The following is a 15,013-nucleotide window of genomic DNA, read 5'->3' on the forward strand; positions in this document are numbered from 1 at the left end:
TTACTGAAGATACACGAATACATGTCCAAGAAACAACCTGCCATGGTTTCAGTAAACAAATCAGTCATGAAATAGGTTTAAAAATCTGTATCTGTACCACTACACTTTTGTGGCCACTTGCATCAGTTCTATCAACTAAGTATTTTTACTCACTGGATTTTCTAGGAAATTTCAAAGGTTTTTAGTGGTCCAGTTTAAATGCACATTTTTTTCAAGTTTTACTCACATGCACCGTATCAAGAAGTAATAAACATCTCTCAACTTTTTCCCATTATGTTTTACAATATGTCCTCTACAGATCTAGGTACAGTGCTTGGTAGACTAAATATCAGATAAAATACCAATATCAACATATATGTTGTAACAGACCCAGACTGTGGGGTACAGGAGTCTGGTAGAAGGCAAATATACTGGCCACTGGATGAACAATTTTCTGTTCCCTGACCAGAGCAGGGGCTGTCCTAGAGCAATCAGGAACCTGATGGAACCAATTAAGACAGGCAAGCTAATCAAGACACCTGGAGCCAATTAAGAGCTTTCTAGAATCAATTATGGCAGGCAGGCTAATCAGGACACCTGGTTTAAAAAGGACCTCCCATCAGTTAGTAGGTGGGTGTGCGAGAAGCAGAGAGTGAGACGTGTGCTGCTGGAGGAGTGAAGAGTTCAAGTGTGATCAGGCTTCAGGAGGAAGATCCTGCAGTGAAGATAAAGAAGGTGCTGGGGAAGGCCATGGGAAAGTAGCCCAGGGAGTTGTAGCTGTCATGCAGCTAATACAGGGAACACTGTAGACAGTTGCTATTCACAAGGCCCTGGGCTGGAATCTGGTGTAGAGGGTGCGCCCAGGTTCCCCCCATCTGCCCAACTTCTGACTGGACAAAGGAGGAGTTGACCTGGGCTGTGAGAAACACCAGAAGGGAAGGTCTAAATTGGAAAGGGATCTGGCCTGTCCCTGACCCATTAGGTGGGACACAGAGACTGTGGAGATTGTTCTCCGTTTGCCCCATGTTGGCCAGCGATGAGGTTAGCTGAGTGGATGGCAGGTTTGAGCCATTAGCAAAAGTGGTCAAACTGAGGGCTGCCGAGGTAAGCAAATCCACCTATAAGCACAGGACGCACCAAGGCAAAGGAGGAACTTTGTCACTATATTATAAAGAGAAAAAATTGTACATAGATCTGTAAGAAATACACAATTTTCCTAATCAATAAGATATTCAGATTTTTTTTTTAATTAAAAAAATCTCTCTCTGGCATCTGGAAATAGTTATAAATTAACCACGAATTAGAAACAGTCTATTTTTCCAATCTTTATAACAAGCCTAATGTACCCTTCTAATTTATATTCCTACCTTATAATATAAGCAAAGGGAAGATGTACAAGACTTGAAGTTAAACATTGTGCTGTGATCAATGAGGAACACCTTAACTTTTTTGTGCGGGGCGAAAGGGGAAGAGAGGAAAGCTGAATGTTTGGCAGGCTTGTTTGGCAACTTCTTTGAATGTCATAAATCAAAGATTTCAGAATATTTTTCAGCATGTATTCATGCCACTTCCAGTCTCTGTGTTGCTCCCTGGCGCAGAACTGACAACCAGACATACAAAGACTAAGACTGCAGGGACACTTGCTGCTGCTGCAAATGTTTTCAAGGAGATGATCAAGGATCAGTCTAAAAATTACTGAATCGAGAGTTCTTTTTTTTCCAGACTGTATGATATGATTTACAGATAAAACTGATTTAAACCAGCAATCTGAATTATAATAATGCAGATTATACCATTTTATTATAAAGTACAAAATTTTCAACCATTTCCATTGCATTCACATAGTTCACAATCAACACAAAAGACTTCTACTATGAAATTTCTGCAATGGAGTTCATTTCAGACATTCCATTTACAATAAGAAATTCCTAAGCTCTCAAGAATGAAAAGAAAATTTGCTGTATACAGGTGAAATGAGTGTGTGTTTATATTATATATATATATATATATATACACGCATAGACACACACATACATACAATGAGTGTGAAAATGCACACGTTAATTTCTCAAAGTGTATGTAGTCCACTCTGCCGCTGATAATCTTCATAAAACTGTCTTAGCGACTCAGGAATTCTAGGGGTCACAATATTCAATGCATGTTGAAAATGTCGTCCCATAATACATTTGGCCTGTATATCTTCCTGGAGGGCTAGAAGGGCAGCTTCTCTGCAGACTGCTGTTATCTATAAATGAAAAACAAAAATAATTTACACTCTTTTTTCAATCTGAAAATTCACCTTTGTTTCCAGACCAAACCTGATCTGAAGCGAAACATGGGAAATGAAGTCATCACAGAAGAACATTAGTATATGCTGATGGCCTGGTTTTTACAGTGGCCCAGCTTCTAATACTTGATTTCTATTGAATGGGAGTCGTGGGTGCTCAGCACCTCTGAAAAATCAAACTATAATAGACAGAACTAAAAACCTCAGTCCATTACATCATAATGTCACAATTATTTCTAATTTAATTACCATATGCCGCTTCAGTGTTTTTAAACTCTCTGCAACACCTGATATATTAAAAATCCAGTGATTAGTGACAAACAATCTGACACATGTCTCTGTCGCTAAACCAGAAGAACAGATACTCCAAATCCCTGTGACTACTTTCTTCTTTAAACCCTAAGCTGAGAAAGAAGTAAATACAATTAATTCAGAGAGGAAAGCTGGGAGAAGGAAGGAGTGAGAGGAGTGTAGAGGGGGAAGAGGGTTATGGTCTCATACTCTGAAATGTGTTTTTAAGCTCTCTGGACTTCAGACAGCGGAAACAGACTGATGCCAGTGTCACTCTAAAGACACATTACTGTGGTGAAAAAAGCTTGTGGAATGAAAAGAGATTGTGATTTCCAGTGCAACAGGGAAAACAGTGATTGCTATTGACTGCACCCTTCTATCTGTAAATGAAAGAGCCAGCTGAAATGCATTCGTCCAGCCATTCAGCATATTTTCTAAGTTTGTTCACTTACTGAAAAGAGTTCCACTGCTTATGCTGTGCTAATGGTTGCCAAAGCTGTCAGTGGCTTTTTATAGGATTTAGCAGCATGTTTAGGAAGCTTTCACAAAAAAACACGCATGGATTTAGATGGCTTTGTCAAGTTACAACAATATTACTATTAGTTCTGTGCTGCTCTAATGAGCAGTGAAACTAAAACACTGCTGTAATGTATTTTAATACTTTTCAATAGTACAGTGACACTGAATTGTTAAAGGACTGCTGAGATTTAATGCATCAACTTCTTACAGAGATGCAAAGTTCTAGAAACTAATGTAAACATCCTGACCATTACACTCATATTTTCTAGAAGAGAGGAATACTTCCCAATTCCTATCTATCACAGTTATAAAGCTACTTCAAATTAAATAAAACCTTTAGAAGGAGAGCAAACTATTGTGAAATTGTAGACTAAAAACAGGCCTAAACCAAAACAACATCCAAAAAACCCACTCTGAACTTTGAAATAACGTGGATCTTTGAAGTTCAGCCCTTTTCTCCCTAATACATAGTATGCCACGGCATTAGTTTTTCATTATACCAAATGGAATAACTCATTTTTACATGTTGGTAATTTGTTTTCTAAAGTCTTTTCAGATCCATCAATGGAAAAAGAAAGAACAACAGATTTTCTTGGACAAATCTGCCTACAATGATCATTAATCATCTAGAACATTAGAGCTACTGAAGCAAAATATCACTCAACCAGCAGAAATGCAATGGTGAATGGCTTGTGTATTTTTTACTGCTGGAAGCTCCAATATAGGGCAGAGTGAGGAGGAGCCCCGGTTTGGCAGATGTAATAAGACTTTAGAAAAAGAGGAAGCAAACATTATTACTTTATCTCCCTCTGTTTCACTGATATACTGCTACACAGAGGAGGAATTTGCCTACCAGCCAATACTTTCAATGGTTTTTATGTTGCCTCTAGGCTCCTGCCAAGACTATCAGCAACAGTGACCATAATTAACTTCCAAAGGCCACTGAGTTCTTTTATTTCTAGTTTTACTCTTAAGGACAGTGCAAGAAAGCTCCACAGTATTTGAAAATTATAGGATATAAACACATCCCACTAAATCAATAAATTTTGTTTGGTTTTCAGGACTATTTTAATTGCTCAGATGAGAAAAGCAAATAATTCACAAAAATAGTTATTATTAATTTTGCCTTTTCTTCTAGTTACATTCAAAACTCAAATTTTTTATTATTCAAAATTGTTTGACTAAATCTGTAATACATTAATGTACTCCAAGACTTTCTGTTGCTCAATATTCAAAATTTGGGTCATTGTGATTGGTCATGTAAATTACATGGTATGATTTATAGTCCATTGCTGACTTAGAATATCAGGTAGGTGAAGTGGAGGATTAAGGAAAGCAAATTTGAAGTAAGTTTTAAGTGTGAAGCTTAAAATATTCTTCCCACAAGCATTCTCGCTAGTAAAATTCAACCCTATGTACACTTCTGGAAAGAGAACACAAAAGTGATTTGAATTTGAATTTGGTTTGATAAATTTACTTGCATTATTTGCCCAGCTCTACTGTTCAAGTACATATTATTACAGTTTCTCCAGTTCCTCTGCCTACCAGAACAATTAGTATTAGATTGCATGAAGCAGAATGGAGTGAGACAAAGAGAACAGGGAAGAGAAAGATCCCAGAACCAGTTGAAGGGAAGAGAGGGCTCAACAGCATGCTCTCCCCTTATATCAGGAGGCCACAGAAACTCTACAGTTGCAGGATTAGAGGGATGGAGGAATTTTTGAAAGACAGTTGAGGAGCCAGGAAGCAAGCTTCTCTCCAAACCTGGAAGAAACACACCAGGAAATCTGGTGGAAATCAATGCAGCTGACAGAGCATTATTTCCCCCCCCCCCCATGCCTTCTATGTACCTTGCAGGATATGGCCCACAAAGGCATTCATTGTTTTATTACATTTCTTTCCTACCCTGAATAATATTGTTGTCCCTTCTTCAGGCACTAGTTTCCCTTTCTGAAATCAGTGTTGCACTTCTGCTGAGCAATAGTAGAAATCTGAAGCCTTGCTAGAGTTGCCAACTTTCTAATTACACAAAACTGAACACTCTTGTCCCGCCCGTTCTCCAAGGCTTCGCCCCCGCTCACTCCATTCCCTCTCCCTCTGTTGCTCGTTCTCCCCCCACCCTCACTCATTTTCACCGGACTGGGGCAGGTGGTTGGTGTGCGGGAAGGCGTCAGCTAGGTGTGCAGTAGGGGATGAGGGGTTTGCGATGCAGGAGGGGGCTCCAGGCTGAGTCCGAGGGGTTTGGAGTGTGGAAGGGGGTTCCAAGCTGTGGCAGGGGGCTGGGGCACAGGATGGGGTAAGGGTTCTGGGAGAGAGTTTGGATACCAGAGGCGGCTCAGGGCTGGGGTATGGGTTGGGGCACAGAAGGGGGTGCAGGCTCTGGGAGGGAGTTGGGGTCCTGGTAGAGTTTCAGGGTGTGGGCTCTAGGTGGCACTCACTTTGGTTGACTCCCCACAAGCGGCAACATGTCCCTCCGCTCCTAGGAGGAGGCTCAGCATGCTGCCTCTGCCCACAGGCACCACCCCCGCAGCTCCCATTGGCATGGTTTCTGGCCAATGGGAGCTGCGGAGCTGGTGCTTAGCTTGGGGCAGCGCATGAAGCTCCTGTGGCCGTCCCTCCACCTAGGACCCAAGAGACACATCGCTGTTTCCAGGGAGCTGCGCAGAGCCAGGTTGGGAGCCTGCCAGCCCCATGCCAACTGGACTTTTAATAGCCTAGTCAACAGTGCTGACTGGAGCTGCTAGGATCTCTTTTCGATCGGGTGTTCCAGTCAAAAACAGGACACCCGGCAACCCTAACCGTTAGCAACAGACCAGGCAATATATATTTAAGAAATTATTGTAGAGGTGCAGGACATTTCCTGGGGATTAGAAGCCAGCTAGGAGGAGCTGAAGGTTTGAGGTGCAGCCGAAAGCTGTTAATCCCATATGGAACACAGAAAAGTACTTAAATTATTAGTGCTATTATAAACTAAAACTAAAACAATATTTACACATATGGGTTTTTTTTCTATATGGGATGATAGAAAACTACATTACACATTAGTCTGACATATCTCAGAATATCTTTCACTTTCTAATCACATTAATAAAGCAGATTAACAAAAACATGAGGTATTAACAAAGAAGCTGAACCACCCACAGGGAACTCTAAGCTCAGGAGAAAAAATAACTAATTTACAAATCTTACTATGCAAGCCAAGGAAGCTAGTTTATGAAATGACTATATGAAACAAGAAAAAACGTCACTTCCCATCTGAAGTGATACCCCCCTCAAAGCCACACAGGACCTCACAGCTGTATTACAAATATGATGAATATTAAAATAGAGAAATTTAAATCTTAAAAATAAAATGAGCACCAGTTACTGTTCCTAAATAAGCATCACTCAGGGTAACCCTTCCTCCCCCCAAACCAATGGTTAAACTGGCTGATTCAACTTGGCTGACTCCAACCCATTTTTGCATTAAGCACCAACTCTTTCCAGCGGGGTGAAAGTCCTTTTCAGCTTCCTTGTATTTAAAGTGCTCTAAATAGCTTTCAAGAACGTTAAAAAGAAATGAGTTTTTGTGTTAAAGTCTGAGGTATTTTCAAGAAAGTGGTTTTGTTAACACACAGGCTGCTGGGAACACCTGTGAATGTTGAGTTTAATTGGGCTGCAGCTGGTGCTGATTGTATGTGGGTAACTGTCATACTGATTGGTTGGCTGCACACTGTTTCACTTTTCTTTTTTCCTTCTTTTCTAGCTTTTTCCCCCGCACCCCCCAAATAGATGTTGTAAGGGGTTGTATGTAAGAGGGATTAGGAACCTAAACCAGAATGGTATCCTGTGGTTTGTGAATAGTGCAAATTGTGGGGCTTCCTGGATGAAGACCACCTGAAAGACTGTTTCTGCATGGAGTGCACCTAACGAGGCGCTCTAGAAGGAAGATTATGGATCTGGAGTGCCAATTTTCCAACTCAGCATTCAGAAGAGTGAAAAAGACTCATAAATGACATTTTAAAAAGACATGAATAATCCAAGAGCCAAACCCTGAGGGCCAAGATGTCTGTTTTTACACAGTCTTTTCTCATGCAAACTCCCATCAAAGTCAGGATGTCTGATTCTCCTCTCTCGTAGTGTAAACAAGAAGTGACTCCACTGGGTAAAAGCAGAGTAATGACTATCTAGAGAATTAGTTTGCACTAGAGGTCTGTGTGCACTAGCATATTGCACCCAGACTGGCCCAGGCGGATCCTGCTGGCATGCACTAAAAGTTCCCTAGTGTGCATTAATGTACTACTGTTTGAATAGTATAGTAATTCTCAGTTGAAACAGTTCTACATTAATGTGCACTAGGGAACTTCTAGTGCACACCAGCAGGGTCCACACAGGTCAGTAAGCATACAACCAGGGTGGCTCCAGGCACCAGCACGCCAAGTGCGTGCCTGAGGTGCCAAGCCACGGGGGCGTTCTGCTGGTCGCCGCGAGGGCAGCAGGCAGGCTGCCTTTGGCGGCTTGCCTGTGGAGGATCTGCTGGTCCTGCGGCTTCGGCTGACCTCTCGCAGGTGTGCCGCCAAATCTGAGAGACTGGGGACCTCCCGCAGGTAAGCCGCCAAAGGCAGCCTGTGTGCCGTGCTTGGGGCGGCAAAATACCTAGAGCCGCCCCTGCATACAACGATCTGGCGTACACTGGAATCCACACCCCGCTAGTGCAGATTAATGCACCATGTAGACAAGCCCTACGTGAGAAGAGAATCAGGCCCATGAAGTTTGTCATGGAAGACTCTTAAAAAATCACAGAGTAGGGAGCAGCCTGGAGGATGAACTGTTGCAGGCACAGCAGACAGGAGGAGGTATGGAGACAGAGTGCTAATTGTGTGCTAAAATCGAACTTTGCTTCCCACTGATTCAGTGAGAACAAAACAATAACTAGATATTCCTAGATTTGGGCTTTTCATACAAAAGTGGATAAAAGCACATCAAGGTGCCATGCAAACTAAATTTTCTTTAAAACATGACTGAACCAAAATGCTTTAAAGTAGCTAGAAATGGGTATCGTATTTGAAAATTAAAGATTTTAAGTCAGTATTTGCATCTTACTGCAAATAATCCTATTTTGTCTGTAAAAGAACCTCAGGGATGATAATGAATGCTGTGCCTGAATTTTTTATCTTCTCTAAGGTTATTATAATATTTTTACTCCTTTAGGAAAAGGATAACTCCAAAAGGGATGGAATAACTCTGATTATCCTGCAAAATGTACCCACTGATACAAAACCAGAAATATTACTTAGATCGATTACTCAAAAGACACATCAAACCTTTGGCAAGAAATAAACAATCTTCAATCTCTTCATTATGCTGAATACAGTTCCTTTTTAAAGGCTGTGTTCTATTTTTGGCAATTTGGAAAAAGAACTAATACATCACAAACATAGTGAAGTAAAAGTCCATTCACAATACAGTTCACATTCTGTAAAGAATCTAGCTATCCATTCTACAAATTCTTATACTATGCCCATCACAGTAGTATCAGAGTACCTACAGTCAATACCTGAATACTTAATTAGAGCCACAACTAATTCACACAAATCTTGACCAGTAATCACTATTTTAGATTACTTTCCTATGTCACAGGGGTGTTTTGATGATAAATACATTAAAGATTCTGAGGTTCTCAGATACTATGGTAATAGAGACCATATGTATCTAAGACCAACACATAGTTTTCACTTCAGTTTTTAATAATATGTATTTGAAATGTTATTAACTACTTCAAGTAAAAGTTCATAGATAAGATAAAGCCTATAGCATCCTAAATACATGAGCAACATCTTGAGACATATGGTCTTTTATTCTGATACTCTCCTCTACAATAATGTGCTTAAATAAAATATTATTTATATAAATCAGGGTGCTTCTTTCCTCTTTCTGGTTAGTAAAAACAAGAGTTCAGTAAAAGTCATAACATTGAATAGTTTATTAAAGAAAAACCAGACTTGTAGGAAAGACGACGGAACTTTGCAATTCATGATTGATGAGGATTTCCTGTCAACATGAGAGAGGACAGACAGTATAATTTATGTATATCCTCCATCCATGATCCAAAAGATTGGCCGACCAGTCTCTGCTAGCCAGACACAGGTTCAGAAGAGCAGATTGAAGAAATGTAAGAAACAAAACCTGTCATCTCTACAGATTTTATTAGATAAGATCAGTAAAGGACTTGGAAGTTGGTGTTTAGAAAAGGAGGACAAAATATGAGCTTCAGGATAAAAAACATGCCATGCTTGAGGAGAAAAATCTCAATCATGAATCGCAAAGCTTTCCCCTGTATTACTACAAGTCTGCTTCTATATTTAGTATTAAATCAATGCTTCACTTGTTTGTTTAACTATTTATACACACAGAGAGGAAAGGCCTATGTGACAAAGCCGTAGCATAGGTTTTGCAAGTGCTCACACCATCTGTATACACAATCTGACAATGAGAGTTCCATGCCTGTGGTGTCTCCAACTGTCATCCCCTACTCTCAGTTGGGGAAGCTGTGCTTCAGATCTGTCTCCTGGCTTCCTGGTCTAAGTATTGTTATCACCAGGCCCACAGAACCTCACAAACAGGTGACAAGTATCAGAGGGGTAGTCGTGTTAGTCTGGATCTGTAAAAAGTGACAAAGAGTCCTGTGGCACCTTATAAACTAACAGACATATTGGAGCATGAGCTTTCGTGGGTGAATAACCACTTTGTCAGACGCAGTATTCAGACGAAGTGGGTATTCACCCATGAAAGCTCATGCTCCAATACGTCTGTTAGTCTATAAGGTGCCACAAGACTCTTTGTTGCTACAAACAGGTGAGGGAGGGAGTGATCATGGGCAACTGGGCAGTCATTATGAAAATACAGAGGTGAGGGTAATGTTATAAGTAGAGAATGAGCTTGACATGCCCGGCACATACAATTGCTTATTTGACACTGCAAAACCTAGGGTCCTTTGTCTTTATGTGGGTAAACATCACAGAGAGCTAGACATGTACATGTACATAGACATATATACATGTATCTGTCATGCTTATCATTCTACGACGCTTACATACATATATACACACATACACACAGAGAACAGAAGAGATAGATGCCTAGAATAAACCACAAGGACTATCCAGGAACTACAGCATAATGTTTGTATGATGAAGTCTTCATGGAATAAATCAAGATCTTCAACGGTAGATGCAAAAGTGTCTTTGCATATGTTTCTATTCATTCTGGCATGATTTAACAGCCCGAGTGAATTTTTGAATGTAGTTGTAAGCTTTATTTTTTCCACTGTCTCTTTAAAAAGTTACTAGACATGGTATCTTTCCAAGCAATATATTAAACGTGTAAATTCCAATTTAACCTTTGTAACTACAAGCCCAAAATGCCGGTTCCTTTCCAAAACTTACAAAGTTGATATGGATCCCATCACTCTGGCAGAGACATGGCATAGTTGAACCTTTAACAAAAGAATTCTGTGACATGATGAGTTTTTACATGCTGGGACAAAATATTTTTAAACAGCATACTCTGCCAACTTCTAGTTTCGGCTATATTTGTGCAACCTAAAAACAAAACAAAACAAAAAACCCTCCACGTGTTTCCATACAAAATTAAGTTAAACTCAGAATTATTTCATTTTCATATAAATATTTAAGTGAGAAAGTTTAACTTCCTCCCTTAGAGGTGGAGCAGGAAGCCATATTTTATTTTTTTATATGAGATATATATATATATATATATATATACACACACACACATAGTCTTTCTGATTTTCTAGAGGCTTTTCTTTTAAAAAATAGTTTTTTTTTTACTTATACATACACACACAAACACTTTTTAATTAAAAGTGACTAACAATGTAGTGTTTTCACTTACAGTAGTACTGCAGAAAACATGTGCATGGAGCCTCCATTAGTATGCTGAATGCCCCCAGCAAGATGGATTGAATTATGCTAAATAAAAATCTTCTGAGACTTGCAAGACATGTCATAGCTGTAGGTAGTGCTATCTTAGGGACCTGTGTAGAACAAAACAGCCTTTGCAGCCGCTGGCTTACAAAAGGCATTATAGTTATGGCATTAAACAGCTGGTTATGACTGCTCTCTTCTCAGGAGCAGAGATAGGGAGAGCATCTTGCTTTGACATGATGTCAGATGACACACTGAGTGTATATAATAATGTAGTATGGGAATACAGAATATTCTGCAGCTGCCTGATGTTTAGTCAGCTGGGCCTCACTTCTCCTAGTCTGATTACTCCTTTTTTAAATTCAGCTGAGTGAAGAAATTGAGAACTTTTGGGCTCCTGTCCAAACAAGGCATGCAAAGAAAGAGAAGGAATTTTGTAAGGTTCCTCATGCCCTACTTGTCTGTGGGAACTGGGACAGCAGCCCTCTCTGTAGTAGGTCAAGAGTAAGAGATTTCTCCCTCTCTCGGTTTTCTTCCTTAACAACCAAAGAACACTTTAAACTAATCCTTCACTCCTAAGTATCAGAGGGGTAGCCGTGTTAGGCTGGATCTGTAAAAGCAGCAAAGAGTCTTGTGGCACCTTATAGACTAGCAGACGTATTGGAGTATGCATCCGAAGAAGTGGTTATTCACCCACGAAATCTAATGCTCCAATATGTCTGTTAGTCTATAAGGTGCCATAGGACTCTTCGCTGCCTTCACTCCTAACAGTGTCACAGAGCGAGATACTGCTAGTACTCTAGTAATTTCTATGGGTTGCTACAGCCAGTAAAAGAAACACAGAAAAGTCTGTGGCATAAAGATGATCAAACTCTTCTCCCCTTTCCACCTGACTAGCCTCACAACTCCCAGTAGGGAGTGGTCTAAACTGGTTTTGGATTCTTCGCAGCAGGCTGTTTTCCTGAATAGTGACCATTGCTGTCTACCACCGATGCTGCACAGAAAGCCCCTCAAACAAACAAAAAACTAGCAGAGTATTTATCTTGAATAAAGGGAGGAGAGCAAGAAATGCAGTTAAATTCACTAGGAACTTTACTATTGCTATTGATTTAACAAGGACGGCACAGATATGATGATGGGCAGCTGTACAAAACCAATAGATAGATGAGAGAATGATGATATACCAGCGATTTATTTTTTTGTTTAACCATTTATACACACATGTGGAGAGGAGGCATGTCAGCAAAAGGTTAGTTAGATAGGGTCCTTGGACCTTAATGTAAATGTTGTATAGTCCATAACAGAAATTCTCTTGCCTTTGTATATGACATTCCCCCGTGTCTAAATGTCCAGGGAACTTCCCTGGGGAAAACCTGCAGGAAGGGAGTCATTTCCCTTTGGGCAAACAGAATGCTAGGGTTTGCCATACTATTGAGCTTAGTGTTCAACCACCAGACCCTGCCAGAACCCTGTGATGTCCAGTGTTCTTCATTACTCACTGTGGACATTCTCATGCATGGGTATTATTTTTATTTTCATTGTGGCAGTGCCGAGAGACTCACTTTCTTCCTGACTGCGAACAGAATCCCTGCCAGGGTAAACTCCTACACCATCATAGGGATGAAAGCAAGTTGGAGAGAAATGGCTGCTTGAAGAAGCTGCAACTGCCTTAGATGACAGGGAATGTGTGGAGAAAGAGCTGAAAAAGGTGAACTGCTACAGAATTATGCAGAGTACCAACCAACAACAAAAAAATGAACAAAAACAAAACCCAAAAAGAAATATTACAAATAACAGCAGAGCTAGCTTTTGGGACTTGTGTAATCCATAGCCCAGGAGGGAGCCATATTTGGGGAACAGTCATAAATTGAATACAGCATTGTAAAGTCCACTGCGTGTGTGTGCTGATCAGTGCTTTGATGACTTTACCTACCTGCTCTGAGGGAAGACCCAATTGACCTTTCCCTTTCTCGCCTACCATCACTTGTGTAAGTAAAATCAAGTGCCTCTGTCCTCACAGCTATGGGTGGGGAGAAAGTAAAGTGAGATGAGGAAAGGGAAGGCGATGGAGAGAAGAGATAAACAGGATTTGGGTGTGGAAGGAGAAACTGAAGAGATGGGAGCCCCTGCAGAATAACCCAAATCCTAGCCAATCCTAAACATGATTTTATGGCCAGAACAGTGAGAATATAGAAGTCTGTAGTGGAAGTTCCTTCACTAGTAACAGGCAAATATAAGTTAGGCAGGCACTTTAAAATAATCAGTATTTTTCTGGGGGACTGAGTGACTTATGCTGGCACTAAGTATTACCTGTCTCTAAAATCTATAATTCTGTGGAAACAGTCTCCTTCAGGCAGCTTGCACTGCACATTTGTAGTACATTTTTCATGAAGGTTGATAAATACATTGAAGATGCAGTCAAATTATACCATTACACAATAAAGCAGATTTGTTGCCCTCAGTGCCATCCTATCAAATGTAGTTATCAGATTGGTACAACTCAGAGGAAACCGATGAGCAGATTATTTACTATTGTTTCAATGTAATCTTAGTTCCATAACTTCTTACTTGTCAGTTAAAGCTAATGACATCTTTATCTCGCGCTGTCTTTCTAGTATCTTTTTGTCCATTGATATTATTTCAGAGGCCCGAGTAATGAAATTTGCACAGGATTCTCTGTGTAAATGTGAGGGAAATGGAGACCTACCCAAATTCTAGATTATTATAATTACTATTTGTATTGAAGTAGGTGCCCAGAGGTCCTGACCAAGATCGGGACCCCTTGATTATGATAGGTCATATAAACACACAGTAAGAGACAGTCCCTGCCACAAAGAGCAAACAACTTAAAGACAAGACAGACAAAAAGGCAAGACAGACAAAAAGTGGTAAGGGAACCAAAGACAGACATGACATGTCTTGCCCAAGTGCCAGATCAGTGACAGAGCCCAGAATTGAACCTAAGTTTCCTGACTCCCTTTCCTGTGTCTTATCCACATGAATTGCTCTGTAACAATACTCAAGTCTATGGGTTGCACAAGACTCAACTGTTTAATCACTACTCCCATATGAGGGTTTTAGATGGGGGTGACACCTAGTTATGGACCAACTGGCCATGAACGCTGGACCTCCCTCATCCTGCCCGCACACATTTCCCCCAGCTCTTTTGTGAATGGAAGCCATACGGAACACAGCATGTAGCAGGGAGTGGACCCCTCTAAATAGACTCACTTTGGCTTGCTACTCCCTTATCAGGAAGTTGAAGCAAATTAGTACTACTGCTTTTGAGGTGTATGCTCCTGCAGGTAGGTGTGTGTGTAGGGTTTAGCAAATAATGAATATAATCCTTATTACAATTCCCAGGTAATTACAAAATAAAAGAAAGAAAATTCCCAGACTTACAAACAATGCGCTGCAAGTCTGATAGCAGATCCTGTACAAGCATTGGTTTGTATATAGAACCTGGAATCAATTATATGTTTTCTGTCTGCCTGCCTCCTCCCCCCCACTTTTTTATTTTTTTTTTTAACAAAGAAAGGAAGGATTAAAAAAAAGTCTCCATATCCCCACCACCGATATCAAGTTGCAATACATACCATGCTCACCATAAGACTTCAGGGCAATCATGAACATTTTTCATTCTATAAGGCAATGTTTTAAAGGATGAAGTGTCAATGTCAGGTTGGGATTTCATGGTTTCTGTTGGTTTGCATCACCCAACATTTCCTTTATTTACACATATGCCCAAATTTTTTAACATCAGGCATACAAAATTGTCTAAGCTGATCATGTGTGTACGAAATATCTGATATGTGTGTTCAAATGCTGCCTTTGAGTGTGCAACTTATGGAATACAATGAAATTTCAAACTTGAAAAATCTGGCCCATAATATAATGAACATCATTTTCTATTTAGCAGGTGTTTGTGACTGGCAATATCTACATTATAACTATGATAGTTCTGGCAATAAATATGTACGTGTAAGCACAGTGAAATCTTCTAATGGTGAAG

General features: G+C 40.2%; 1 protein-coding gene across 1 annotated transcript in view; it reads right to left on the reverse strand.

The window, feature by feature from the left end:
- Window positions 1-1,246: 1,246 nt before the first annotated feature.
- SPATA5 (spermatogenesis associated 5) overlaps window positions 1,247-15,013 on the reverse strand; it is a 317,949-nt gene continuing 304,182 nt past the window's right edge. The window contains 1 exon segment of the mRNA XM_030564244.1: window positions 1,247-2,224. Coding sequence (XP_030420104.1) covers window positions 2,048-2,224 — 177 coding nt within the window. The 3' untranslated portion in view covers window positions 1,247-2,047.

The sequence above is a fragment of the Gopherus evgoodei genome, chromosome 5, assembly GCF_007399415.2.
Source record: "Gopherus evgoodei ecotype Sinaloan lineage chromosome 5, rGopEvg1_v1.p, whole genome shotgun sequence".
Lineage (NCBI taxonomy): Eukaryota > Metazoa > Chordata > Testudines > Testudinidae > Gopherus > Gopherus evgoodei.